The sequence below is a fragment of the Acomys russatus genome, chromosome 20 (genome assembly GCF_903995435.1).
Source record: "Acomys russatus chromosome 20, mAcoRus1.1, whole genome shotgun sequence".
Taxonomy (NCBI): Eukaryota; Metazoa; Chordata; class Mammalia; order Rodentia; family Muridae; genus Acomys; species Acomys russatus.
In genome coordinates this window covers 2,139,849-2,166,944 of record NC_067156.1, presented here as the reverse complement: position 1 = coordinate 2,166,944, position 27,096 = coordinate 2,139,849, and the positions used below count along the sequence as shown (strand labels likewise).

Here is a 27,096-nt window from a genome sequence, read left to right as displayed (position 1 = left end):
AACTTCAGAGATGAAACAACTCATATTTGAAAAATTAGTGAATGTCTAGAAACAACTAAAATAGAAGCTCCTACTTTGTAACCTCACATTAAGCTAGACATCTCAAAGATGAAGAGCCAAGGTGCTCACTGATGACCCAGTGTTTACTGCTGGAGAAGAAGTCACAGTACAGTCACCTAACACAGCTAAAAACCCCACAAACCTATCATTATTTACAAGTCAACTAATTTCTAGGATATACAATTAAATAAAAATTGGTAAAGTAGAAAAAGGCTCATATAACATGTATCACTTGCCGAAGAGTACCCACACACACAGGTGTGTTTTGCTGTGCCTCTCCCAGGCCACTACAGGGGGGTGGATCCCCTGGAGCTATAGTTACAGTCAACTGTGAGCCATCTGATGTGGCTGCTGGGAACCAAACTCAGGTCCCATGGAGAAATGCTCTTCTTCTTAGCCCTAGGGATTTCTTTCTTTTTAAAAAAAATACATTTTATTTAAATTTTAATTCATGTGCCTTGGTGTAGGGGTGTCAGATCTTGGAGTTACAGACAGTTGTGAGCTGCCATGTGGGTGCTGGGAATTGAACCCAGATCCTTTGGAAGAGCAGGCAGTGCTCTTAACCACTGAGCCATCTCTCCAGCCCAGCCCCAGGTATTTCTATCAGACACAAAGAAGTTGTAAAAAAAAAAATATCCAGGGAACTGTTTGTCCCAGGAGGCTTGTAACAAGAATTTGTCCAGCCTCTTTGTTTACAAGTAAAAGGCAATGTGCGTGCATGCGCTTGCCCATGAGAGCACATGTGGCGGTCACAGGTGGACATCAGCATGCCTTCAAACAAACTTTTTATTGTTTGTGGGAAAGAATAAGCCTTGTCACAGGTGGGAGCAGTCTTGGTGGGCTTTACCCTTGGGGCACCCCATGAATACCTTGTGACAGACTGAGTGGAGCCATCCCAGGTCTAAAATTCAAAAAAACAGACCTAGGAACCCCACCTGGACTATTGTCTTTCTAATTGACCCTCACTGGGAGAAGGAGCCGGTCCTTCCCACTTGACTCAGGCAGTTGGGGAGGAGAGAACAACAAAGTCAGCTGGGCGAGAGAGCGAGGGGAGCAGCTGACCGGCTGGACCAGCAGGCGGGCCAGAGAGACACCTAAGACCCGTCCCGGGGAACGGATACCAGAAGGTTCACTCTTTTGTCCCTTTAACTCTTTTTTCCTTCTTGTGTAAACTAGTTGGGTTGTATAATAAAGTTTTATTATAAAAAAACAGAGCCAACAATTGTTCTTTGAAAATTTCGCAGTGTATTTTGATCTAAGTGTCCCTCTTTCCTACTCATCCAACAGTGTCCTCGGCTTTCTCCAGCAGGGTCTCTAACTGGACCTCAGCTAGTTCCCTGGCTGCCCAGCAAGCCCCCAGGCCCACCTTCGCACTGATCAGGGTTGGCCTTTCATGAGGGTGCTGGGGATTTGAACTCAGGCCCTTGTGTCTGCTAGGCAAGCCTGTTACTCACTGGGCTTATTCCTAGCCTCCATGCCCCATAGATGATGTTTTATTGTTGTTTTTGTTTTGTTAAACAAAACAAAACAAAACAAAACAAAACAAAGACTGTATAGCCAGGGTGGTCTCAAATGTGCAACTGTTCTGCCTTAGTCTCCCAGTGCTGGCATTAGAGATGTGAGTCTGGCTCTAAGTGATTTATTCTTCCTCCTCCCTCCTCTTCCTCCTTTTTTCGTTTTTGAGACAGGGTCTCTCTCTGTGTAGCCCTGGCTGTCCTGGACTTACTCTGTAGACCAGGTGGCTTTGAACTCTCAGAAATCTACCTGCCTCTGCCTCCATTACAAGCATTGATGACCATGGACTGGTTTCCCTTTTTTTTTTTTTTTTTTTTTGAGGCAGGATTTTTTGTTTGTTTGTTTTTTTAACTATATAGTTTTTGATGGTCCCAGTCTCCTTATAAATTATTTATTTTAATAAAAGCAACAATGGAATAGCTTACAGAATGACAAAGACAGCTCTATTTCCAATCACAATAGTAATTTAAGTAAGACCACTTACCTCTTTTCATCTGTAAAATATGGCTCCACAAATGCTTTCTGCTTGACTCTATCATGTTTATCACCATGTACTGTAAACAAGAGAATTTCACACATATAGAACTTGGTGAAAAATAATCAGTTTGCTTGGAAAGCACTATAACACATACCAAAATTTCCCTTTTTACTGATCTTCACACTTGAGTCCTGGTGGGCAATTCATTTAAATTTTCTATTTTGCACCTACATAAAGGTAGTAGTGATTTACCTCAAAGTTACTAAACTAAAAATTACATTTCAGGAAATATTTAATTAATTTATTTGCTTTGAGATAGGGCCTCACTATGTGGCCTACTACTTGGCTGGCTGCAAGGGGTAGAGATCTACCTACCCCTGCCCCCAGTGCTGGGAGTAAAGGCATGTGTGCCACCACACCTGGCACATGAAGTACTTCAGATTAACAGAGCTATCCAGATGTCTGCTATCATTTGGCAGGAGGTATCAGTAGACATCTTTTAGTATATCTCACTTATTTGTCCTATTAATTTGTGTAATGCATCTTTAAGATAGGTCATGATTTAAAATAAAGAGAAATAATTTTATCAGAAAATTGACAAATTTTAAAAATTCCCATCATTTCTGACTTTATTACTCTTTTGTTTCTTATATATAGCAGTGTTCTCTTCCACCTCTTCCTCAACACTAATTTGAATTCTTTCACCAAATAGCTTCTTTTACAATTACATACTAAATAAATAAATAATTTACAATTAAAAATCATTTTTATTTTCCCATCTTAGCAAGTTAGAGGTTTATCTATGTTGTTTTGATGTATTAGCTTGCTGATGGCTATGCAGGCTTTTTCAGTTTTAAGTTACTACAAATTATACTGTTATAAATATTTTTTCATTGCTACAATCCTAACGCTATGAACAATCATAAGCACAGTGTTTTCACTTTTCTTAGAACATATATCTCTATCTATCTGTCTGTCTATCTGTCTGTCTATCTGTCTATCTGAGTTAAATGCCGTGATAGACATATACTTAATTCTGTACAGAACTGATGATGAGCCTCTGAATTTTTTAAATTCTTGTCACCAATATGTAGGACCCTAATATTTGTTTGTCAGTGTTTTTTAATCACCCCAGGAAATGTGAATTCAATACCTGATACCCAATAATAATGAACACTTTCTTCATGTGCTTATTGGTTATTCAAATAGCTTTTCATTGAAAAATTTCTAGCTGAAAACATAAAATAATCCAATTTATATTTAAAATAAGGCCATCCTAGTATTCTGTGGAAATTTTAGAACAGGTGAAATAGCAGGGCCATAGAACAGGGACAGAGAGAAACGGTAATGTACAGTATGCTCTGGACCGGACCTCCAGGGCATTGGACTGGGCATGAAAATAAGGTGAAAAATAAAGTCAAGCCGGGTGTGGTGACGTATGTCTTCAATCCCAGCACTCGGGAGGCAGAGGCAAGTGGATTGTTATGAGTTTGAGGCCAGCCTGGTCTACAAAGCAAGTCTAAGACAGTCAAGGCTACACAGGGAAACCTTGTCTCGAAAAACCAAAAAAAGTCAAATATAACCCTCACTTCTCATTCATTCCAACCTCTGGTTCTTGGGCTAAATCTCACCCCAATACCACCTTTATTTGTCCTTCTACGTAAGGGAGAATCTTTACAGACTTTTTCCACATGGTAGGCAAGCCACCACTACCACAGCAAATAATTCCAGTTTTCATTAAGGTTTTAGTTTTGTGCTTCTGGGATTTATTCTGACATTGTTGAATTTGACTTTCATGGGCTTTTATCATTATCACAAAACAATGATAATATCTATAAATAATATATGATATTTAATTTTGATTGGTAATAAAAAATGAACTATGTAAAAATTGATTCTCCTATTTCTAATTTTAGCCACTGGGTAGATGGGCACTGCGCAGATAATGAAACCTAGAGAGTCAGGAGGACACGGACCCTCAGAGTAGAAAAGCAAAAATCTACTGGGCGGCAGTGCATGCCTTTAGCTCCAGCACTGGGGAGGCAGAGGCTGGCAGATCTCTGAGCTCAAGGCCAGCCTGGTCTACAGAGTAAGTTCTAGGACAGACAGCTATACAGAGAAACCCTGTCTTCAGAACCAAAAACCAAACAAAACAAAAAAAGAAAAATAACAAAAATTTGTAAGTGGATTGTATCAGGGTCTAGCTGGTCCTAACAATACCACGGAGGGTTCTAGTGCAGTGCTAAGGAGACGAGTGCCATGAGTTCACAAATTATCTTCCCTTGGTTTCCAGAACAACTATTTCCTTTCTACCTCATGTCCAGAGCACCATGTTAATTTCCTTTGCTGCTTCTGTTAATCTGTGCATGTTTTTCTCTCTCCTCCTGTATTTTTAAATTGTATTTATTCACTTAATGTGCATGTACATGTTTGTGGTGCCACATGACTGTGGAGGTCAGAGAACAAATCCTGGGAGTTGCCTCCTCCTTCCATAGCATGTAGATCGCAGGACTGAAGTCAGTGGTCAGGAGCGGCCGCAGCGCCTCTCCCCACTGTGCCCCCGCTGGGCTCAACGCTGCTCACTTTATGCTGCTCTATGCCAGGTTAGAGCCTGAGTGCATTTCTGCTCCTTCCACACCTTGGTGAGCGTCCTCAGTGCCATGGCCTACTTGCTGTTAACTCCCTGTCCTCAAATTTTCTTACTCTGGATTTCATTTCTTTTCTTTCTTTCCTCCCCCTCACCCCCCCCGCGACAGAGTTATTTTATAATAGTCCTGGCTGGTCTGGAACTCATAGCAATCTGCCTGCCTCTGCCTCCCCAGTGCTGGGATTAAAGGAATGCCCCACCACACCCAGGTTCTTACTCAGGATTTCTTGCTCAAACGCTACATACACTGACTGTTTACTAACAGAACCATTCAATTGTCTAGTAAATAAAAATATATCAGAATGAGCTTTTGATATTGTTTCCCAAACCTACTTTTTTCTATGAAGAAAAATCAGTAAGCACTTTGGTATGGGAGTTGAGAAAATGAAAAGTTAAACCTTAAAATTTATGCTTGTGGTTGAAAAAATAAGAAGTTACTTGGTAGGAAATATATGGAACTTAGCTCAGACATTTATAGTTTAAACTTCTGAGACATAAAAGTATTTTTTTTTTTTTTTTTTTGGTTTTTTTTTTTTTCAAGACAGGGTTTCTCTGTGTAGCCTTGGCCATCCTGGACTCACTTTATAGACCAGGCTGGCCTCAAACTCACAGTGATCCGCCTGCCTCTGCCTCCCGAGTGCTGGGATTAAAGGTGTGCGCCACCACACCCGGCTGTGACACAAAAGTATTTAACAATTATCCACAAATACTGGGATTCATTAATGCTAAACCTAGAAATACACATTTGTACTAATTTTCAGTAATGACTATAAAAGCTGTGAGCAAATATGCTATGTGAGGGGGGCGGAAAGTCTTAAGAATATTCTGAGAAATGGAAGTTCTAGAAACCAAAAATGTAAAAAGTTAATGAGAAGAAATTTTGAGATGGACAGTGTTAAATGTAACATGAGATACTTAGCAAGAATTTTAACTTGCAATTATTTTCTTAGGAGTTCTAAGTGGACAGAGTACCCTTTCCTGTCACACTACTTACAAAATACTAGATAAGTAAATAGACAGAGTACTCTACTGCCACACTTCCTGTAGAACACTAGCTAAGTAATTTTTTTAATTACTGAAAACATTATTTAAGAAACATATAACTTTTGAAATGTTTCTAATCAATCCTCTATTAATTAGCTTGATTACTTAGTGAACTCAGTATAATAGAAAATGTACAATTAAAGAGAAAACAGACTTGTTAGTGGTTGTTTTAAAATTGTGTATTGCAGTTTCTTTCTTAACCCAGCTAGCACCCAAATAATTGAAACCAAACTATTATACTTGTTTAACAAGCTTTCCAGCACAAGACTGAGCAGCATTAATCTAGTCTTAATCCTCTAGGACAATCAGGCTTCCTCCCAGCACATATCCCTGAGATACTTGCACTTATGGCTTTCTCTGCTCAACCTGCTCTCTCCTCGTATCTCCTGGACATCTCCTGCTGTGGCCGAATCACCACTTCCTCTGCCTCTCTTCTCCTCCCCTGGCTGGCAGGAAGTCCAGCCCTATTCTCTCTCCTGCAAAGTTAAGCTGTTAAACTGCTTTACTGAAATGACATATTGGGACAGCTGGGGAGCAAAGTTTAGACAGCAGATTTCCAAGAACAAGGACTGCAACTAGATATAGGGGCACAGAAATCAGCGTCTGAACCTTTACATAGTGCACAGTAACATTAGGCCTATACGTACTGCTTGGCTTCTTTGTGGAAGCAGACGATTCTTCCTCATCTGGTACCTGGGGAGAGCTATCTGCCAAACAGGATTCATACTCTTCATGTGTTGTCCGATCAAACATATCTTCCAAGCTGTCATTCATTTTTATGTCTCCATCTATACAAAAAAGCACAGGATAGGCAGTAAGTAAGCTTTGGCTTTCTATACAGTCCAGTGTGAACCACAGATTAATAGTAACCACCACAAAGTAATGTAATACAATCTGTGAGAGCATTTATTTTAGAGAAGATTCTTACATGTGGGTTGTAGGCTGTAACTTCAAGAGTGTTCTTTTAGATAGATGGATATATGAAATGCTCATAGATACATGTGTGAAAAATGATTTTAAGACCATCACAGTTTTATGACACCTTCTCAAAGACAGTGTTAAGTGGGAAAAAACTTTAGTACATGGAGTATTTAAAGATACTTAAAACAAAACACAACTATAATATAGACTTTAGGTCTAGTTGTAAAGACTGTTTTATTGAATATGGAGTGAGTTAAGGGCATTCCTGGACATGCTGAAAATATTATTCTAGAATACTACTTGTAAGCTGTAATGTTAAAAGAGTCGAAATCAGTGACTAAAACTCTGTGTGTGTGTGTGTGTGTGTGTGTGTGTGTGTGTATTTTTTTTTCTCCCAAAGTATTTAGAGACTTTTAGGCCAACATTATTTCAGTGTGGCTTAATTCTCACAAGGACAAATGAGGTAGGAATGAACTCCTAAGTCTTAGTTGTTAGTTACTGCTCATTTATAGAAGTTTAATGGTGACTTCAGGTGCTGTCCTACGATGACAAAGCTAGTTTTTGTTACTGTCACATAGCCGGATCTCTTACAAATACCGAAGACTTTCCCCTTCTATCAACTCATGTATAATTCACAAAGTTCAAAAGAATTCTTATCAAGGAAACTGAGAACAAGAAAATACACCATAATATATGATGAAAAATGCTAAATATAAATAAGTGTATAAATACCAGACATTAAACTTACTTCCTTATTTTTCTAACGAAACAGCAATAAAAATCACTGTTAGCACTTGGTAATTAAAAATGGATAGAAACAATGAATTCGCACTCTACTGCATCAAAGTGCTGAATTCATTTTCACAGATTTCAATACATGACCCATTATACAATCAATTTAAAAAGTACCAATTTAGGAAAACCAGACACAGATTCAGTGCCTATTACAGTGACCACAGAGCTCAGGTGCTGACTTACTGTTTGGCCTAACTTACCAGTGTGAAATACCTGTACACTTTCTGTTATTTCTATCACAGCACCTGCAAGGTCTAATGTAGTAGGGATACAAAGATATTAGCAGTAGTTGAGAATTTTATTGGTGTACCTCATTTCTGCATTAAGGAGGCTTACTTTAATGAGGCCGAGTCCTTTTCTTCAAATATGGCTTCAACAGATACAGTGAGTGTATCACACATTGTTCTAGCAGGGTGATGTGATAGCACCTGCTTGGCCACACAATTTGCTATTCACTACTAAGGAGCAACTTTAAGAAAGGGACTCCTAAGTTTTCTCACCACATTTAGAGCACTAAGTGAGTATTTGATTCAAAGTTAGACATGTAAGACATGTAAGACTAGGTGCTTCAGGGATTAGAGAGATGGCTCAGGGGTTAAGACCAAGGCTTGTTTCCCAGCACCCACATGGTAGTTCAAACCATTTCTAACTCACCTTTCAAGGGATCTAACACCATATCCTTATCTCCATAGGCACCACACACACACACACACACACACACTCACACTCAGAAAAAACACGCATAAAAATAAAATAAACTTAATTTTTTAAAAACCTGCACATTTCAATGTTCTCAGCTTAAGGAGGTAGACTGTAGACAATTACGCAGACTGGCCACACAGATGGAATGCCTTCACAATTTCTAACAGAAGATCATTAAGCAATCCCTTTGATTTCAGTACTTTATCTTCTGAGTGGGCCCTCACTCTTTTATATAATATACTTGTTTCCTGACACTTCATGCTGTGTGCCTCTTAGATAGAGATGCTTGGTTAGTGCCCACCAGGCCTAGTTGCCTCCTTGTCTTTTGGAAAACTTTTGGCAAAGAGTTAACAAATTTTTCTTACTACAAAACAGGTAGATGCCTCTGATTTGATTAAGTCCTCTTCCTGGTAGAGGCAGAATATGGCAGATTAACTCCTTATCTACACTTCCTTTTCTTAGTAGTAATTTGTAAATCTATGCCAATACGTTTCTACAGATTCCCTCTTCTTATCAAACTGCTTCAGAAAATAACTGTAATTCTAAAAAGGCTCTTAAGATTCACCTGTAATATATACTAAAAGTTGTCTATACCAGAGTTAAGCAAACATTTTTCTAAAAAAAAAAAAAAAAGTTAGACAGGAAATATTTTAGGTTCATGGGGCCATAACGTCTCTATCAATTAACCAACTGTGCCTTTGTAGAGAGCAGTCACAGGTAATAAATACAACAATCAAACAAAGCCACGCTACAATAAGACTGTTTACAAATTGACTACTGGGTAGACCTTACTGACCCCTGAAAACAGAGTGAATTTCTGAAATAAAATTGTTATGGCTAAAGGATGTTTTTTCTGAAATAACCAAGAACGTAACATTAACAGAGCTGGAATTGGGCATGGTGATCAAGCTTGTAATGTCAGAATTCAGGAGGGTGAGACAGAAAGACTGCAAGTTCAAGACCAGCCTGAGCTATGTAACAAGACCCCTGTCGCAAAGACTAAAAACCAAACCACTCCTAACATTACCAAAAAGGGAAAAAACCAAACACACCAATTAAAAAATAAGTGGAGAATGAAAACTGGTATAATTAGACAATGGAATATTATTCAGCTATTTTTAAAAAATTAAATTATGGAGCCAGGCTTGGTGGTGTACACCTTTAATCCCAGCACTTGGGAGGCAGAGGCAGAGGCAGAACTCTGAGTTCAAGGCCAGCCTGGTCTACAGACTGAGTTCTAGGATAGCCAGGGCTGTTACACAGAGAAACCCTGTCTCAACAAACAAAACAAACAAAGAAAGAAACAAAAAACCAAAACTTAAATTATGACATGTACAGGTAAATGGATGGAGCTAGAAAATCATCTTTCCGAGCAGTGGTGCCAACCCTCCTAACGCTGAAACCCTTTAATGCAGCTCCTCATGTTGTGCTGAGTCTAGCCATAAAATTATTTCCTTGCTTCTTCATAGCTGTAACTTTGCTACTGTTATGAGTCATAATGCAAATATCTGATACGTAGGATTATCGGAAATGTGACCTCATAGGGGTTGTAACGCACAGGTTGAGTACCACTGCTCTAGAATAAGGCAGTTCAGACCCCCGCCCCGCCGATTAGATGTTAGCATTTGCCTTCAATATGCATGCTACATCCATATAACCAGAGGTTAGGTACAAAGTAAGGGATTATCAGCAAGGCCATGATCTTCCAGGGAAAGGGAAATACGTTGTTATGGAAAGACAGAGCTGGGGGCACACAAGGGGAACTGGAGTGAGGGGACCAAGTGGGGAGGAGAGTGGAATGTGAGGAGAACAGTGTGGGCCATTTGGAAACTTGTTACTGTAAAGACTTTTAAAATATATATGAAAAAAATCTAAATGGAGTCACCAAATAGTGGGGGAGACAATACTCAAGCAGACATGTATACCACCAAGTGAACCCCCAGTGCCAAGAATGGAGCACATTCAGTTGAGCTGTTAGGCACAGAGTGCCATGGAACTCGACATCTCAGGCTGCTGTCCAGGCTGCAGGTGGCTCTCCACAGGCTGATGGAAGGCCTTATTGGTGAACGCGGATAAGGAAACCACTCATGTACCTCACGGGACTGAAGACATCAAGCTGGTACCTAAGCACACAGCTACAGATCCTGTGACCTACAGTGCTGACCTGCCTTCAAGATACGCTGCCCTAAACACTGGTGGTGGACCCATCCATGAGAGGGAAGCCATGCCTGACACCGCTAGGGTGCCCAAGAGACTGGATACCATGGACCTGGGGAAAAACTAAATACTATTGTTTTGTTAAAGGAAAGAACAATAGATGATGGTTTACTGCATTTTGCTACACTCATGTCAGTGCCTTGCTGACTCATCATCACGTCAGTTTCTTCTTGCAGGAAATGGGAACTAATATACTGACCAACAATGTGCAGAGTGGGAGACTTTGGAGCACTCAGCCCTACAGGAGATGTCTTCACCAAACACCTCCCCTCAGGGATCAGGGAGCTGTGTGGAGAAGAGGTGAAAGAGTGCAGAAGCCAGAGGCAAAGAGACTGCAAGGAGACGTTGTCTTTCAGACACTAAGGGACAGACGCACACATGAACCTGCAGAGATGGTCGCAGCACTGAAAGAACGAGTGGACAAAGGCTCCCACATCGAATCAAGAAGCCATTTGCAATTGACAATCAATAGCAAAGGAAAAATTGGTTTTCTTTAACAGAGTTTCATTGGGTATATTAACCACATTTCAGGGTAGGCCCCATGCCCAGCAATAGTCAGCCAACATAAACAGAACTCAATGGTATTTTTGTAGACTTTTTTGTCTCATATAACTTTGGGCAATTTTTGTCTCACTGGTTTTTTTGCTTGTATATTTTGGTTTCTGTTTTTGTGGGTTCTTTCCTTTTTTGTTTTTTGTTTTGCTTTTTTTTTTTTTTTTTAAGAGGAAAAAAAAAAGGTTTGGAATGGGGTGGGTGGGGAGGATCTTGGAGGAGTTGGGGGAGAGGAAAAGTGTGGTTAGAATATATGTATGAAAAAAAAATTCTTAAAAAAAAAAAAAGTCCTAAAATCTAGTTTACAAAGTTACTGCACGTATCACTATAATGATATAACTAAACATTTCATTCTACATTTCATTAAAGTAACCAAAATCGAGACAAGTCTTACTTGGGCTTTTTTCTTTTTGCTCTTGTTTCTTCATTTTTAAAAGCACGGTTTCACTGACCAACGTACAGTCCATGTCCACTGTTTCTCCTCCTAATCGTGAGTGACTGCTATCCTAAATATATTAAAAACCCAAAAGCTTAGCAATTATTCCTTCATAATCTTACATCATCTTTTGAACACAAAAAGGATTTAAAGCACTCATTAAAATCTTACTTTTTTATTTATTTTTATAAAATATTTTATTTTTATTTTGTATTTAAACAGGGTTTCTCTGTTTAGCCCTGGATGTCCTGGACTCTGTAGACCAGACTGGCCTTGAATTCAGAGATATGCTTGCCTCTTAAGTGCCGGGATTAAAGGTGTGAGCCATCACTGCCCAGCAAATTTTATAGTTTTATAGCATTAAGTTATATTTACCTTTATATCTCAGAAACAAAGATTTAGGTTTTCTTGCCTGTAGAACCTTTTACCTCAATACATAAACACTTCATATCAATCTGAGGAAAAGGAGAACTGTGGCCAAGGAAACGGAGACTTATTTACCACTAAAGTCCTTTGTGCTTTACCTACCTTCTCCAATCTGTGTTGCAGGAAAAAACTTTAATACACATGAAGAGCAAGTTTAATAATCAAATGTGATTTCTTTTATAGACAGATGTTACTTTAATAAATTAGATAATTTCCTAATGTGCCATCATGTAGGAGAATTTTAGTAAATATATGGAGCCTGAACACAAAGCAAAAACACATTACCAGTTCAAATGAAAAACAAACAACAAACCCCTAAAACACCGCTGGGTGTAGTGACACACATCTTTAATTTCAGCCCTCAGGAGGCAGAGGCAGGCCAGTCTCTGTGAGTTCAAGGCCAGCCTGGAACACATGCGAGTTCCAGGACATACAGAGCTACATAGTCACACACACTTTCTCTCTCTCTCTCTCTCTCTCTCTCTCTCTCTCTCTCTCACACACACACACACACACACACACACACACACACACACACCCCAAATTATATGTTTAAAAGTCAACTGGAAAAAAAAAACAATGTCCTAACATTTTTCTTCTTCCTTTTTCTTTCTTTCTTTCTTTTTTTTTTTTAAAGGCTAATCAAGAAGGCTAGAGAGATGGCTTCTTAGTCTAAAGTACTGGGTGCTTTTGCCGAGGGCCAGGTTCAGTTCCCATCACTCATATGGTGATCACAACCATTTGTAACTCCAATTCCAGGGATTCTCACACCATGTTCTGACCTTCTGCGGTATCCTCAGGCAAAACTAATACATATAATAAATAAAAACAATCTAAAAAAAATTAAAGCTAATCAAGACATATGATGGAATTGTTAGAATGGTGGGACACACCTACAGTTCCAGCACTTGTGGGGCTGATACAGGAGGAGGGTCAGTTTGAGGCCAGTCTGGGCTGTACAGTGAGATCCTATCTAAAAAACTAAGGGCATATGATGGATGACTTATGATAAAGGCAAAATCACTTGGAATATGTAACTATAATTTTTATCATTTAAAAATACTAATGTTTTACATCAAAGGCCTTTAAAACATCAGAAAGTATTATTAACCTTTCAAAATTAGCATTGGTTAGAAGGAAGGAGAGAGAACACATGCAAGTGTTAAGGAGTTGCTATCCTGGGCTGACAAGAAGACTCAGTAGGTAAGTGCACCTGTCGACAAGCCTGACAACCTGGGTTTGATTCCCTAGGACTTATAAGAGAGGAGGAGAGGAACAAATCCTGAGGGCTGTGCTCTGACATCTACATGTATGAAATAACATGCACATGGTGTGCACTATGTGTACATGCACACATACACAATAAATGACACGTGTAAGAAAGTATTTCAAGGGGACTGATAATTCAATACAATAAGAAACAAGCGGGAAAGTTCTACTTTCCAAACTTACCTTTGTATCTATTACCGTGACATCCATCTTATACTGAGAAAGGTCTGCTCCTGGATCTACACTCCACTGGATATTCTCAAAGGATACATCTTGAAAACAGGGGTGGGTGGAGGAAGAAGCACAAGTTACAAACCCATTTTAATTTTAAAATGTTAGGGGCCCACAGAATAGAAAATGTTCTGCAAATCACCTAGGACATATAAAGAATACCACAGCACATACTAAAAATAAATATTCTGAGCCAGCACTCGGGAGGTAGAAGCAGGCAGATTTCTTTGAGTTCGAGGCCAATTTGGTCTACAAAGTGAGTCTAGGACAGCCAACGCTACAAAAAAAAAACTCTGTCTCAAAAAACCAATAAACAAAATAAATATCCCCAGGAGGTGAAGAAATGGCTTGACCATTAAAAGCACTAACTTTTCTTGCAGACGGCTTAGGTTTGGTTCCTAGCATCTATATAGTGGCTCTTAACTGTCTATCCCTCTAGGTTCAGAAGATCTGATTCCCTTCTGACCTCTGCAGGCACAAGGAATACACAAGATACAAATATGCATACAGGCAAAATACACATAAAAAAATTTAAATCCTATAAAATAAATAAATATCCCAATTCAGAGTGGGCAAAGATTCTTACCGGAGAGTTCAAATGGCCAATAATCATTATGAAAAAAGTGCTCAATATGACTAGCTATCAGAAAAAGGCAAGACAAAAATGAGATTGTCCATGCCCACTAAACTTGAAACTTTCACACAATCAGTGTTAATGAGAAATGGCATAGCTGCTTTGGGAAATAGGTAGATACTTATAAGGTCAAACTAAGAGCTAATATGTGGTTCAGCAATTTTAGTACCAGGTAAATTGTGGGTGGGGTGAGGGAGGGGTGGCAGAGAGAAAACATCCATTTCAGAAAAATCTGTACGCAAATGCTCATAGCAGTATTATTCTTAAAGGTAACAATGACAGCAAATTGGTATTAACTGATGAAAATATGATGGCATATAATAAAATTTTCTCAGCAATAAATAGGGATGGAATATTGATATATACTACAATATGATTAGGAACTGAAAACACAATGCCAGTGCTGGAGAGATAGCTCAGAGGGCAAAGGCACTTGCCAGGCGAGCATAGTGACCTGAGTGTGGAGCTGGGGACCTGTGTGAAAGCACAGAGAGAACGCACAAAGCTGTGCCCTGGCCTACACATATTGTGCCACTACACACCCACAGAAACACATCACATGTGTAATAGTAACAGTAAAATAAAGATAAAAGAAATCACTGTTTAAAAAAAAAAAAAAAGCCAGGCGTGGTGGCGCACACCTGTAATCCCAGCACTCGGGAGGCAGAGGCAGGCGGATCGCTGCGAGTTCGAGGCCAACCTGACCTACAAAGTCCAGGACAGCCAAGGGCTACACAGAGAAACCCTGTCTCGGAAAAAAAAAAAAAAAAAAAAAAGAAAGAAAGAAAAAAAGAAGTCATTGTGCCAAGGGAAAGAAGTCAGATTTCCCATTTAATAGGTCTATTCATATAAAACTTCTACAACATTTCAATCTACAGTGATAACTAGAATTGGAAAGGAAGAAAACGTATAGCAGATGATAAGCTGAGATTGTACAGAAAGCAGTACAACTTGGTAAGCACACCCAAACCATGGGCTGAACACAGGAGACATTTTCATGGTCGGTGATCTGTATTGCAATAAAGTAACTGTTTGAAAGTTAAAATTGTTTGGATTTTAATGTAGTATTATATGTAAATAACACACGACAACTACAAAACTGTAGTTTAAGACTTTGAAGAAAAATGTTACTAATTGCAAGTAGGCTGCAAAGGTAACAGGTATAGTATGATCCCTAAGGAATAGCGAAGAAAACAAAGTCAAACAAAGAGATAAGAAAATAGGAACAGTGGGGAAAACAGCAACAAAGAAACCACCCCCAAACCCAACATTTTCACTTAGCGCCTGAAACCTTTGTAAGAGGAACAACTAAATGATGTGCTTCAGGCAAAAAGGGAAATAAATCAATAATGAAAGCATAACTTAACCTCCCAAGGATTTAAAAAAAAAAATACTGCAAACAGAGCATACATTGGGGCAATTTGCTTTTCAACAACACACTTAGGGGCTGGGGAGACCTCAGAAGGTAATGTGTTTGCTGAGCAAGCATGAGGCCCTAAACATAAGACCAGGCATGGGACAGACAGATCCCTGGGGCTTGTTGGCAGCCAGCCTACAGAGAGCTTCAGGTCAATGAGACCACCTAAAAATAAGGTGGACAGACACCTGCACAAATGTGCACACGCACATGTACATACATGCACGCGGGCTTGTTGCACACACTCACGTGTACAAGATTTAAACAAGAAGTTAAAAACCTATTAATTTGTATAAGTTTACCGACAAAACGTTCAATGCAAAGAAAAAAAGGTAGGCTATCTAAGGGGTAAAGAACAAATTTTGAATAATGAATTATTTTTTAAACATTCTGTATAGTTTAGGTCTGTGGATCGAGCTTAGTGGTAGGCTGCTTACCTAGGCCCTGGGTTCGATCCCTAGTACTGCCTCCCTCTAAAGCACTAAAAAACAAAAACCAATCAAACAAAAAACCAACTGAACAGTTAAAATACATTTTAAAAAGTTTTTGCAGGACTGGACAGACAGCTCAGTAGATAAGAGCACTGTTTGTTCTTCCAGAGGTCCAGAGTTCAATTCCCAGCAACCACATGGAGGCTTACAGGCATGCACACAGGAACCTGATGCCCTCTTCTGGCAGGCAGTGCACATGCGGATGTAGCACTGCATGCATAAAATAACATGACAATAGATTGCTTTAGCATAGATCAAAATACCTTACCCTCTAGGTTTAGACTGACTGACGTCCTGGGGTTTTGATCAGTACCAGCAAAACCTTTCCATTTGATATGCCAGAATTGGGGGGGGGGGGGGTGCGCGCAAGCGTGCGTGTGTGCATTTGTGTGTCAGCCCAAGGGCTCCTGTGAGGCTATGTGCATGCAGGTGTCCATCAGTATCAGTGTCTGGCTGAGATAGAATTACATGCCTGGTTCTGTGTGAGGAGAAAGGTATATAAAGCATCATAAAACAGCCCTCATTTTGTCTTAAATAAGACTAATGTTAATTATTCTCAGAACTGGACCTTTTCCTTCAAAATTAAAGCTATTCCTTTTCTTTTGGATTTAATGAAGTCTTGCTGGCTGAAGCCGGTTGAGATGTGAGAGAGATGCCGCACTGATGGATGACGTGCAGCCTAATCTAAAACCAAATCCTAAGCTCTTTTAAAAACAATAAAACATATTTTACACGGAAAAAAAAAACTTTTGCAAAGGAAGTAAGAAATAACTATACGGGTTGGAGAAATGGCTCAGAGGTTAAGTACACTGACTGTTGTTCTGGAGGTCCTGAGTTCAATTCCCAGTAACCACAAGGTGGGCTCATAACCATCTATAATGTGATCTGACACCCTCTTCTGACATGCAGGTATACATGCAGGCAGAGCACTGTATACATAATAATAAATAAGTCTTTAAAAAAAAAAAGAAAGAACTATATAGATAAATATACAAAACCAATACACGCCAGGCAGTGGTGGCGCACGCCTTTAATCCCAGCACTCAGGAGGCAAGAGGCAGGTGGATCACTGTGACTTCGAAGCCAGCCTGGTCTACAAAACAGCCAAGGCTACACATAGAAACCCTGTCTCAAAACACCAAAAAACTAAAAATAAAAAACAAAAACAAAAAACATCTAGAAATATGTATTAAAATATTTAAAATAATTTTTGAAAAAGAATAAGAGCAGAAAAATCCAAGGTAAAATAAAACCAGTAAGAAAAATGCTACAAGCACAGATATATGCAGGAATAAATAAGATCTTCCCCCTAACTTTTTGTCTAAAGACTAAACTAAACGTTGCCCAGTTTAAAAGAGGAGCACACACCTTGGTTGTCTGGCAGAGACTTGGCTTTAATAACTCTACAGGGATTTAACTGAAGAACTGATGCAAGCTCACATCCTCCATGGACTGATCTGCTTTTTACTTTCGTTGGCACAAGAGAACCAGCGCCCTAAACAGAAATAATTATTAGCCCCTAGATGAAATCACAAACAATATTAATCAAAATCTCTGAGCATTTAACACAAACCTTCACGTCACCAAAAAGATTCTCTGTCTCCAAACTTTGCTGTGAACACAGAGGGGTTTTGAAGACAGGGTTTTCTTCTTTTATCTGTAATGGTGTTTTATGGTCTGGAGAGACTTTACTGGAGGACTGGAGTACACACTGTTGTACACAATATGTCTCTGAAGAGTCTTTGGTTGATGTGCAGGTCCCACTCACAGCTTTATGGCCTGAGGAAGAGCCCTTTGGAGTAGGCTTCAAAGCATCATACATGGTGGCTTGCTTAAGTCTGTTTTTAGAAGCTTCATTTCCATGGCTCTTCTCATGACGCTGAGAGGCTGCGAAGCGATCTGACAGGTCCAGAGGCTTATCCATCATATGGCCTCCATTCATGGAGAACTGACTCTCCAGCGGGAAAGGAAGAGCATTCTCCTTACCCAGACAAGTCTGGGGGCAGTTTACTGCATGCTCAGTCTCTTCCTCAGTCCTCTTCCTTTTGGATGCTTTGCCTCCAAGTGACTTTAAAGGCACCAAATATTTATCAGTGGTAACATCTTTAAGGTGATCAGCACCACCCTGCTCATCTACAGAGTCACTTACATTTTTATTTGTAAGTATCTGCTTATTAGGAAAGGACTGGCTAATGACCTTGTTTACTTCAGACCCAAGACCATGTTGTGCGAAAAGGGAATTATCCTCAGATTTTGATCTAACTTTCTCTGATCTAGAAACAGAATTGTTGCTAAAGGGACCTGTCTTCAGAAGGTTTTTCTTCCCAATGTCTAAAAGAGAAGGGGAGAAACTTGTATTCAAACCCAAATGGGTTTTCACAGCAGAGGTAGCTCCAAACACAGGGGATGACCCCCGAGCAGTAAATTCTTGGGGAGGTGTCTTTGAAGCAGAGTTTGAAAATCTAAAGAAAGAATATATAGTAATTTTTAAAAACTGTAAAAACGGTATTAAAAAATATACAGAACAGTAAGGCATTATCTACTAATTAGACACAGATGATTAACACAAATGTTGGTTTCTTCCCACTTGGTAGAATAGAAGATGAAGATGGAAATAAAGTCCACTGAGGACTCAAAAGTCTTTTGCTTTTATTAAATCTTATGAGCAATTCCAATGAAAACAATTTAAACCATAGAACTAAATTCAGAGCTCAGTAAATGCTCTCAGTAACTATACTATCTTAAACAAGATAAGGGTAATAAAACTCACTTGACACATTATTATCATAATGTAAAGTAAATGTAAGAAACACATCTAAGAAAACCAAGCAAGCAAAATGCTTTATCACCATAAGTAGTTAGTAAATACTATGAAATTAGAGAAAAACAAAACAAAACCAAAAATTGAGATAGAAAGGTGGCTTCGTGGTTAAAAGGACTAACAACTCTTGCAGAAGATCCAGGTTGAGTCCCAGCACCCACATGGAGGCTCACAAGCATCTTGAACTCCAGTTCCGGGGGATCCGACATGCTCTTCTGACCCCTGGGAATACATGGTGCACATACATACACACAGGCTCACACACAAAACATAACATAAAATGCATCATCCACATATTTAGTCTTTAGAGATACAAAGAAATGACTGTGTCTTTAATGGGATAAAGCAAGACTGAGAGCGCTTAATGCTACTTAATGCAGGAACAGGATCTAGAAATAATACCTGCAGCTACTTTGGGGGGAGTGCAGCATTACTGAAATTCAGCCTTGTAGGGTTAATGGAGCTACATTTAAAAAACAAACAAACAAACAAAAAAGCTATATGTTCAAAATTACCTTAAACTATCTTCACTACTTCTTGCAGATTCCCCAATAGGCTGTTGTTTGTGATCTTCTTTGAGACAGTGGTAGAGCTCATCTCCAAGAGGGCTTGTAGGACCTTGGGGTTCCTTCAATAGTAAAGTAAACTTAAAGTTGATAAATGCTACAATGCAAACAAATCTCAAAACTAAATAAATTAAAAGGAACCAGAATGAAGAGCTATATAATTAGAAGAGAAGGGAACTGTATAATATTGTGAATGTATAAATATCTCTGTACTCTAGATTTTAAAATGGCCAACTTTGTTATCTAAATTTTATCATAATGAAAATATGAAGAGAAAAACCCAATACTTTATAAGTATAATTTACTTATTTTTAATACTTTATATAAGTATAATTTAATACTTTATAAAATTCCCTTTAGAGGGAATTCTCAAGATTTAATGTGCATACAAGTCAACTGGGAATCACTAAAACACAAGTTCAGCAGATCTGCGATTCCCGTGTCTATAACCCACAAAGATGCTGTTGACATATGAATAAGGCTGTAAGAAACCCTCCTCCTATAATACAGTTCATATCTGAACTTGCTACATTTGTGGCTAGTAAGACTGTAGAAACTATTAAACACACTTAAATGTTCAGACGCTAATAAAAATTATCCACTATCACTTTAGGGTGAATTTTAAGAGTAAAAATTGAAAGGTAATGAAAAACTAACTCAATTTTAGAATTTCAGCAGAGAGAGGATTTTCTATGAGCACATACATATTTACTGGTAAAAGCAAAGGAGGGCTATTTTAAATCTGTCATTTGTTTGTTTTTGTAGTACTAGCGGTCAAATTCAGGGCCTGGTATACATTACACAAGTGCTGTGCCTCTGAGCCAATTTAAATCCCCACTCGTTAAAGTTGTATCGAAACAGAACTTAACCTAGCATTTGTGAGGCCTTAAAACCTAAAATGTTGGGCTGGAGAAACAGGTTAGTGATGCAGAGGACTGGGATTCAATTCCCAGTACTCATCTCAGTTTCAGGGATATCTGATGACCTCTCCTAGCCTCTATGGGGACACACACACACACACACACACACACACACACACACACACACACACACCCAACATATAAGCATATACATAGATAAAAATAAATAAATCTAAAAATAAAAACCCCAAATACCAAGAATTTAAGATTGGGGAATTCCAATGTTTTATGTTATAAGATTAAGGGGGAAAAAGTAAATTAGACATAGGATAGTATTAAAATAATTAAAACAAAATTGTAGGGTCAGTCTCTGACTTAACCTCTAAGGATTATGTTTAGGTGAATTGGTAGTTCTTAAAATTCAGGTCATTTTTCAAATCCAATGAAAATGTAATGGCTGTCAGACAGACCCAATAACCTCTGAATTCAATCTAAAGCATGTTTTCCTAGAATGACTATGGGAAGGAAGCATGAAAGAAGAGGCATGAAAGACAGCTGGCAAAAGTCCTTCCATTCCTATGCTAAGAACCTGTTGCTGTGACTGCACTGAAAGATGTGTAAATGGGCCTTCCTAGTTCTGTTCTAGGCCTTTTCCACCATGACTGGATAAAAGCGTTTTCCTCCTGCTCATCCCCATGGTCCTCTGCCCTGCTTCGTTAGCGTATCCCACCAGCCTGTGCCATCATAACCGGCTCCTGCTTAATTCTTTAAGAATAGATCCAAGAAGACTATCAATTATTAATAATTCATATAATCATGAAACTAAGTGATTACTTACAGATTCTTCTGGAACATTAAGTCCAAGTGTTTCAGCAACAACACCATCCAAATTATAAGATGACTTATCAATGGGGTAACTGCTTGTTCCACATATTTCTAAAGAAGAAAAAAACCACTCATTACACACTTTTAGAGAGTAGATATATATTTAAAAACCCCACAAAGATTAGGAGAAGAATCAAGATTATACATACCACAGAGATTAGTTAAAAAAAAAAAAAACCAAGGTACCACTTTGAAGAGGACAGTGGACAAATTTTAAACTGTTCAAAAGGTCCAAAATATTTTCAATAAATAGCAATAGGTTACGGATATTTTAGCATCCAAATTGTTAAACTTTTTAATTCATCCAAGTTTTCTACTGTTCCTTAATGAACTGAGTATAACACTTAAGTTATGTCTTCTTCTCAAGAGCCTAGTCACTATACTGAAAGGTTAAGAACAGAACTATTTTCTAGGGAGGGAAAAAAGAATTTGTAGAAGAATGAAAACAACAACAACAAACACAATGAAGGTTTAATTACAGCAGGATCCTAAATCTGCTTTGGGAAATCAAGACAAACTACATAAATTAATGCCTAACATGACCCTTTAAGAAAAGGGAAGTGTTGTTTTAAAGAAGAAAATCACTCTGTAGACCAGGATGGCCTTGAACTGCCTCCCTAGTGCTGAGATTGCTCAGGAGCCAGATGCCAGGGTGGAAATCTGTTAGCTCAGAGTCACAGAAAGCACCCAGCTGACCTTTCTACTCAGCTCACGTCGGGAAGGAAAACCCCAAAAGTTAAAAACCTAAAAGCTTGTTAGCTAGCTCAGCTGACAGCCCAGGAGGAAAAGCTAAAAGCCAAAAAGCTAAAGAGCTCCTTCTTCTCCATGCTGTCGTAAATACCCCTCTCTCAGAGTCCTCCTATCTAATTACTCCCTGTCAGCTGGTTTCCTGCTCTTGACCTAGGGTTAACTTTATTAAATCCCATGCACAGAAAGCTCTTGGGAAACCCTGTCTTGAAAACCCAAGACAAACACAAGACAAAAACCCACCAAGCAAACAGAAAGCTCTTGGATTAAAGGTGTGTGCTAGGGCCCAGCCACAACAAACAATAAGGGGTTTTTACAGTTCACAATCTCAGAGTTCACAATGGGATCAAATATCCTGCAATAGGGAAGTCTGGCCATTTAAATGAGATTAGGGGCAGAAGTAAGATTTTAGGTATCTTTAAAAGGATACAGATATACAGAACAAAAGTGCTTTTCAGAGAACTATATTTAATAGCTAGAAACTGAATTGTGAAAGATGAGAGTAGAAGGACAAGAGGCCAAACCTATGAACTGGGGGTCAAATTATGCTTAAGAATTTAGAAGAGTTAAGAATTTCTCTTGTGAACAAGAAAAAGATCCAAGCTGGGCATAGTGGCGCATGCTTTTAATCCCAGCACTCGGGAGGCAGAGGCAGGTGGATCACTGTGAGTTCGAGGCCAGCCTGGTCTACAAAGCGAGTCCAGGACAGCCAAGGCTGCACAGAGAAACCCTGTCTCAAAAAACAAAACAAAAAAACAAAAAAAAAAAAAAAACAAAAAAAAAAAAAAAGAAAAAAAGAAAAAAAAAAAAAAAAGAGAAAGATCCAATATTTTTGAAAGGCTAGATGTAAATACTTAGATAAAAAGGTAATTCTGACTATAACAGAAAGAGAATAGAGGAGATAAGAAAAATCACTGCTTAACCCAATGGCAGGCCTGCCCAGGCCTTGGTGCCTGCAGCTGTCTCTTCCACGTACACTTGCTCAGTAACCCTATGGTTTGGGTACTATGTTAGCAACTTCCAGCTGCATCTTAGTTCGCTAACCTTCTCCTCTAGATACGGACTCATATATACATCCCTACTCCAAATCTTAAATTAACTCCCTTATCTGAACGTCTATTTTAAATTTCAAACAATAGTTTCAGAGCCAAACTCCTGAATTTAAAGCTTCTTCACACCATGCCAACCTGCTTGCCTCTCCCAGTCTCTTCTGTCAAGACGCAACTCTACTATTCCTTCTGCCACGTTCCCTTTCCCTTCACGTACGCTGCTCTAGGCACAGACTGCCGTAGTGATCCGCACAGACTAAGAACTGTGCTTTGTCTAGGGTGCTGTTCCTGGATGTCCCTCGTTCCGTTAGCCTCTGCTCATGTGTCACGTTAGGAAGACTCTCTGCTGTCCTGTCACCTTGCATGGTCTTCAGAGTACTTGCCTCTACCGACATAAATTTGTTTTCTTTCTCCCATAACCAGACTGAACGTTCCAAAAGGGCAAAGGCTTTCTTTGTTCAGTGTCTGAAATAGCAGACCCTTAAACGTTTGTTGAATGAAGGAACAAATCACAATAAAGTCTTTTAAGGGACTCTGCTGGACAAAGTTGAAGTCTGACTGGTACTTGGGGTATGAAGGTGGACTCCCTTTTGTCCTGTGGGGTTCTCATGTGGGGTAACCCCGGTTCTTGTAAGGACTGTCACATAGCCCTCATGGAAGATTATAGACCTGATCCTTTCCTGATAAGGAACTTGCTCAGCCAGCTCAGGGAATTCCTGAGGTACCCAACCTTATGGAGATCCTAGCCTCCAGCAAGTGACCCTTAACTGTACCTAGAAGTCATCGCCTCACTGTCTTCCCTTCTTGTGATAGGACCATGAGTTACTACGTGTAAATGAGGTTCTGCACATGTACATGTAGATGAAGTGTCCTAGCACCCTTAGCCCTAGTGAATCAGACACATTCGCCCTCAACACCCCTCCTCACTGCCAAGGTTTATCAATAAAGACTGGCTGACGAGCGCCATTCTTCCACCATGACCGGCTGAGACTCCATTTATTCCAGGGTAGAACTGCCTTTGCAGCCACTGGGGCCTGCTCCACTGCCACTACAGGCTCAGCGCTGAGCCCTGGTGACGTACTGCCAGGCCTGCAGCTCCCCAGACCTGCCTGTCTGCCAGTTTCAGATATCCAACTGCTTCCTCTGCTGTGCTTAGTCCAGCAGCGCAAACAAGGAGCTGTGACACGTTTGGTACCATCACCAGCTTGGGGGCTATGAGTCTCCACTACCTTCTGAGACCTGCAGTCTCATTTTAAAAGAGCTAAACTATCACACCCAGTGGACATTCACTTTCCACTTCCCATGGTAAGGCTGGGAGCCTCATCGTGGGCACTCTGACCTGCCCCTGAGCAGGAAGTGGAGCCTTGGGACCTTTAATCTCAAGGCCCCTGTTCTTGTCTGGAAGCAAGCTGCGCCTGGACCAGCCCACCGGGCTCAGAACCAGGCCACCCAGCCAGATGCTGAATGACAGTCTTTCTTACTTAAGTCACTAGCATTTTACATTAGATATTAACATAAACTAATTCTGGCATACCATCACTTTCTCGTATTATACATACCTTTAGAATACTGGCTCACTCTGAGTGGTGGTCATTTTCGCCTAACAAAACACCCACACTTTTAAACTTACGGCCTCATTGTCTTACTTACTAGATACTGGTGAGTGACTCTGATCACATGTGTCAGCTACCAGAATTTCATGTTCCTCAGAGTTATGTGGTGCAGGAGCTGAAAAGAGGTTACATAATAAGTAATGATAAAAGATGCTATCAAGTTATTCTGACAAGTCAATATAAATTAGCCTTTAGTGCCTAATAACCATTATTTTATGGACACAATTCTCACAGTTCTTTAGTTTCACAGTGGAAGAGAGCAGACTAGAACAGGTTAGCTTCTTATGACCTCAGTTACCTAGGTAGTGACCACTCAGTCACTTTTCTTATCTGGGACAAAGCACTAAGCTTACTGAAAATGTTACTGGTTCATGTTTCTCTAAAATCTGTCTTGAAAGGAAATTCTGGAATGGGCTTTATTGGAAATATCTCTACTGCTTAAATACACAGTTCAGAGACAGCCAAAAGATAAGGTAAAGGAATAGAGTTGTAGTTTAATTATAACTTGGAAATTAAAAAGTGCTAAAAACTTTTAGACAAGTATATATGGCAAAGAGAATAACACTAGTTAAGTCACTGAATCATTAATTTTTTTCTTTTTTTACTTTTTAATTAAAAAATTGAATAAGATTAAAACCAAGTTTTAAAGTATTATTATGTTTGTTTTCTACAATTAGGAAATAAGCCAGAAGCCTTTACGGATACAAATAACTACTAATAAAATCATGGCAGTTCTTTTCTGGATATTCATATGGATGGATTTAATCATGATTTACTTTATATACATAGCTAACTATCTGCAACTTAAAGATCAATAAATGTTCATTTAAGATCTAGGATCTTATACTTTAATTTAGCTCCATTTAGATGAAGGCTTTAAAAACATTTTTTCTGTTCTCCACTAGATGGTGATAAAATATACAAAATGAAGAAACCTGCCAACCTTCATATTTTCAAATAAAGATGTGATTAGTTTCTTTTTTATTTTAATCTTTATTAAAATTTTTTATACACTATATTCTTTCTCCTCCCAAATCCTCCCTACCATTTCAACTTCATATTTTCTCAAAAACAAAACCAGGAAAATTACTTTTAAAATGCCAAACCAAAGACTAAAAAAAAGAAAGCCTCCTCACATAACCAAAAAAAGGTATGTGTGCGCGCCCACACGTGTGCCCGCGGTCACACACACTTCTGGGCATGAGGCCTGCCTGGAGTGTGGTTGATAAATCCTGTGACACCTTCCTAGCAGGTATCAACTGCAAATAACTTCTTAATTAGGGGTGAAACTTTGTGTCCACTTTCCACTCTCAGCGCTGGGCTTGGATTTTGCTTGGTTTAACCTCTGCAGGTCTTAAGTGAACTGTCATAGTCTGAGTTCATGTGTATCAGTCCTGTTGTGTCTGGAAGAAGCGGTTTCTTGGAGCCATCTACCACCTGACCCTTGCCACCTTTCCTCCTCCTCTTTAGTTCATATCCCTGAGCCTCCATGGGATGGACTGGTTTGATGAAGGCATCCATGTGGGGCTAAGGGCCTCAAAGTCTTCATTCTCTATATGTAGTTCGGTTGTACAGCTCTTTGTTAATTATCACCTACTCCAAGATACTCTCTGAAGAGAACTGAACAATGCTCTGCTCTATGGGTATAGCAATATGTCATTAGGAATAATTTTACTGCTATGTTCCTTTAGCAGGATAATAGTAGTAGGCTTTCCCCTAGGCCCATAGCCTGTGTAGTTACAGGTTCTTGGCTATGTTAGTAGCATCAGGTAGTGGCTTCATCACATGAAGTGGGCCTTAAATCCAACTAAAAAGTGGTTGGTTATTTCCATAACACTGTGCCACTATTGCAGCAGTCTATTTTGTGGGTAGGTGTCTTTTGTACGTCACAGGGCTTGTAGATGGGTGAAATTATTTAATTACTTCTCTCCTCTGTTAGTGTGCAGAACTTTCCAGAACCATGAATGCTAGTCAATAGTGGCGAGGCTTCTAGTTGAGCACTATCTCAATTTCTTCATGTTCAGTGATAAAGTAAGCTTGCATTGTCAGCAGCAGAGCCTTACCAGGCTATGGGGGGGGGGGGGAAATAAAACAATATCCTTGTGAACCCTCTGTGACTTTTGTGAGGTGGTAGTCTATGGGACCCCTTTGGCCAATAAATCAACTAGATGTCACCCATTCCTAGCACTGGAAGCTTTACTTAGAGGCATTGTCTCTCTCATTATAAAGTGACTCTTAGTTTCCTTTAACATATTTATATATTTTAGAAAACTTCTACAGTAGTAGATTTCCATACGGTCTTTTAGAAGGCCTTTACTGTTAGTTGTTCCTCCCTGTATTTCCTCCTTTAGCTTGCCCTCTTACCACCCTCCCCCGCTTAATTCACCTCTTCTAAATTCCCCTTCGTCTCTTTTTAACTATTATACTTTTGCTTCCAGTGTAAGTGTTATAAGAATTATTTACACTTCCAAAGAATAAAGATCTAATTAATTTTTAATATTTGTTTTAGTCACGCACAGTGGTGCACACCTGTGATCCCAGCACCCAGGGAGCAGAGGCAGGTGGATCTCTGTGAATTTGAGGCCAGGCTAGTCTATAAAGCAAGTCCAGAACAGCCAAGGCTACACAGAGAAACCCTGTCTTGAAAAACAAATAAACAAACAAACAAAAACCATGTATTTATTTTACATGTTAGTTTATGTGTATGCGTGTATTGCCTG

The 27,096-nt window shown here is 39.3% G+C and overlaps 1 protein-coding gene across 1 annotated transcript in view; it reads right to left on the bottom strand.

Annotated features, from left to right (window-relative positions):
* Rbbp8 (RB binding protein 8, endonuclease) overlaps positions 1 to 27,096 on the bottom strand; it is a 66,810-nt gene that overhangs the window by 5,626 nt on the left and 34,088 nt on the right. Inside the window, exons 7-15 of the mRNA XM_051163086.1 lie at positions 24,414 to 24,491; positions 20,921 to 21,018; positions 19,172 to 19,284; positions 17,409 to 18,297; positions 17,204 to 17,330; positions 13,246 to 13,334; positions 11,326 to 11,437; positions 6,392 to 6,532; positions 2,060 to 2,129 (exon numbers count right to left, since the gene is read on the bottom strand). Coding sequence (XP_051019043.1) covers positions 2,060 to 2,129; positions 6,392 to 6,532; positions 11,326 to 11,437; positions 13,246 to 13,334; positions 17,204 to 17,330; positions 17,409 to 18,297; positions 19,172 to 19,284; positions 20,921 to 21,018; positions 24,414 to 24,491 — 1,717 coding nt within the window. The remainder of the gene's footprint in view (positions 1 to 2,059; positions 2,130 to 6,391; positions 6,533 to 11,325; positions 11,438 to 13,245; positions 13,335 to 17,203; positions 17,331 to 17,408; positions 18,298 to 19,171; positions 19,285 to 20,920; positions 21,019 to 24,413; positions 24,492 to 27,096) is intronic.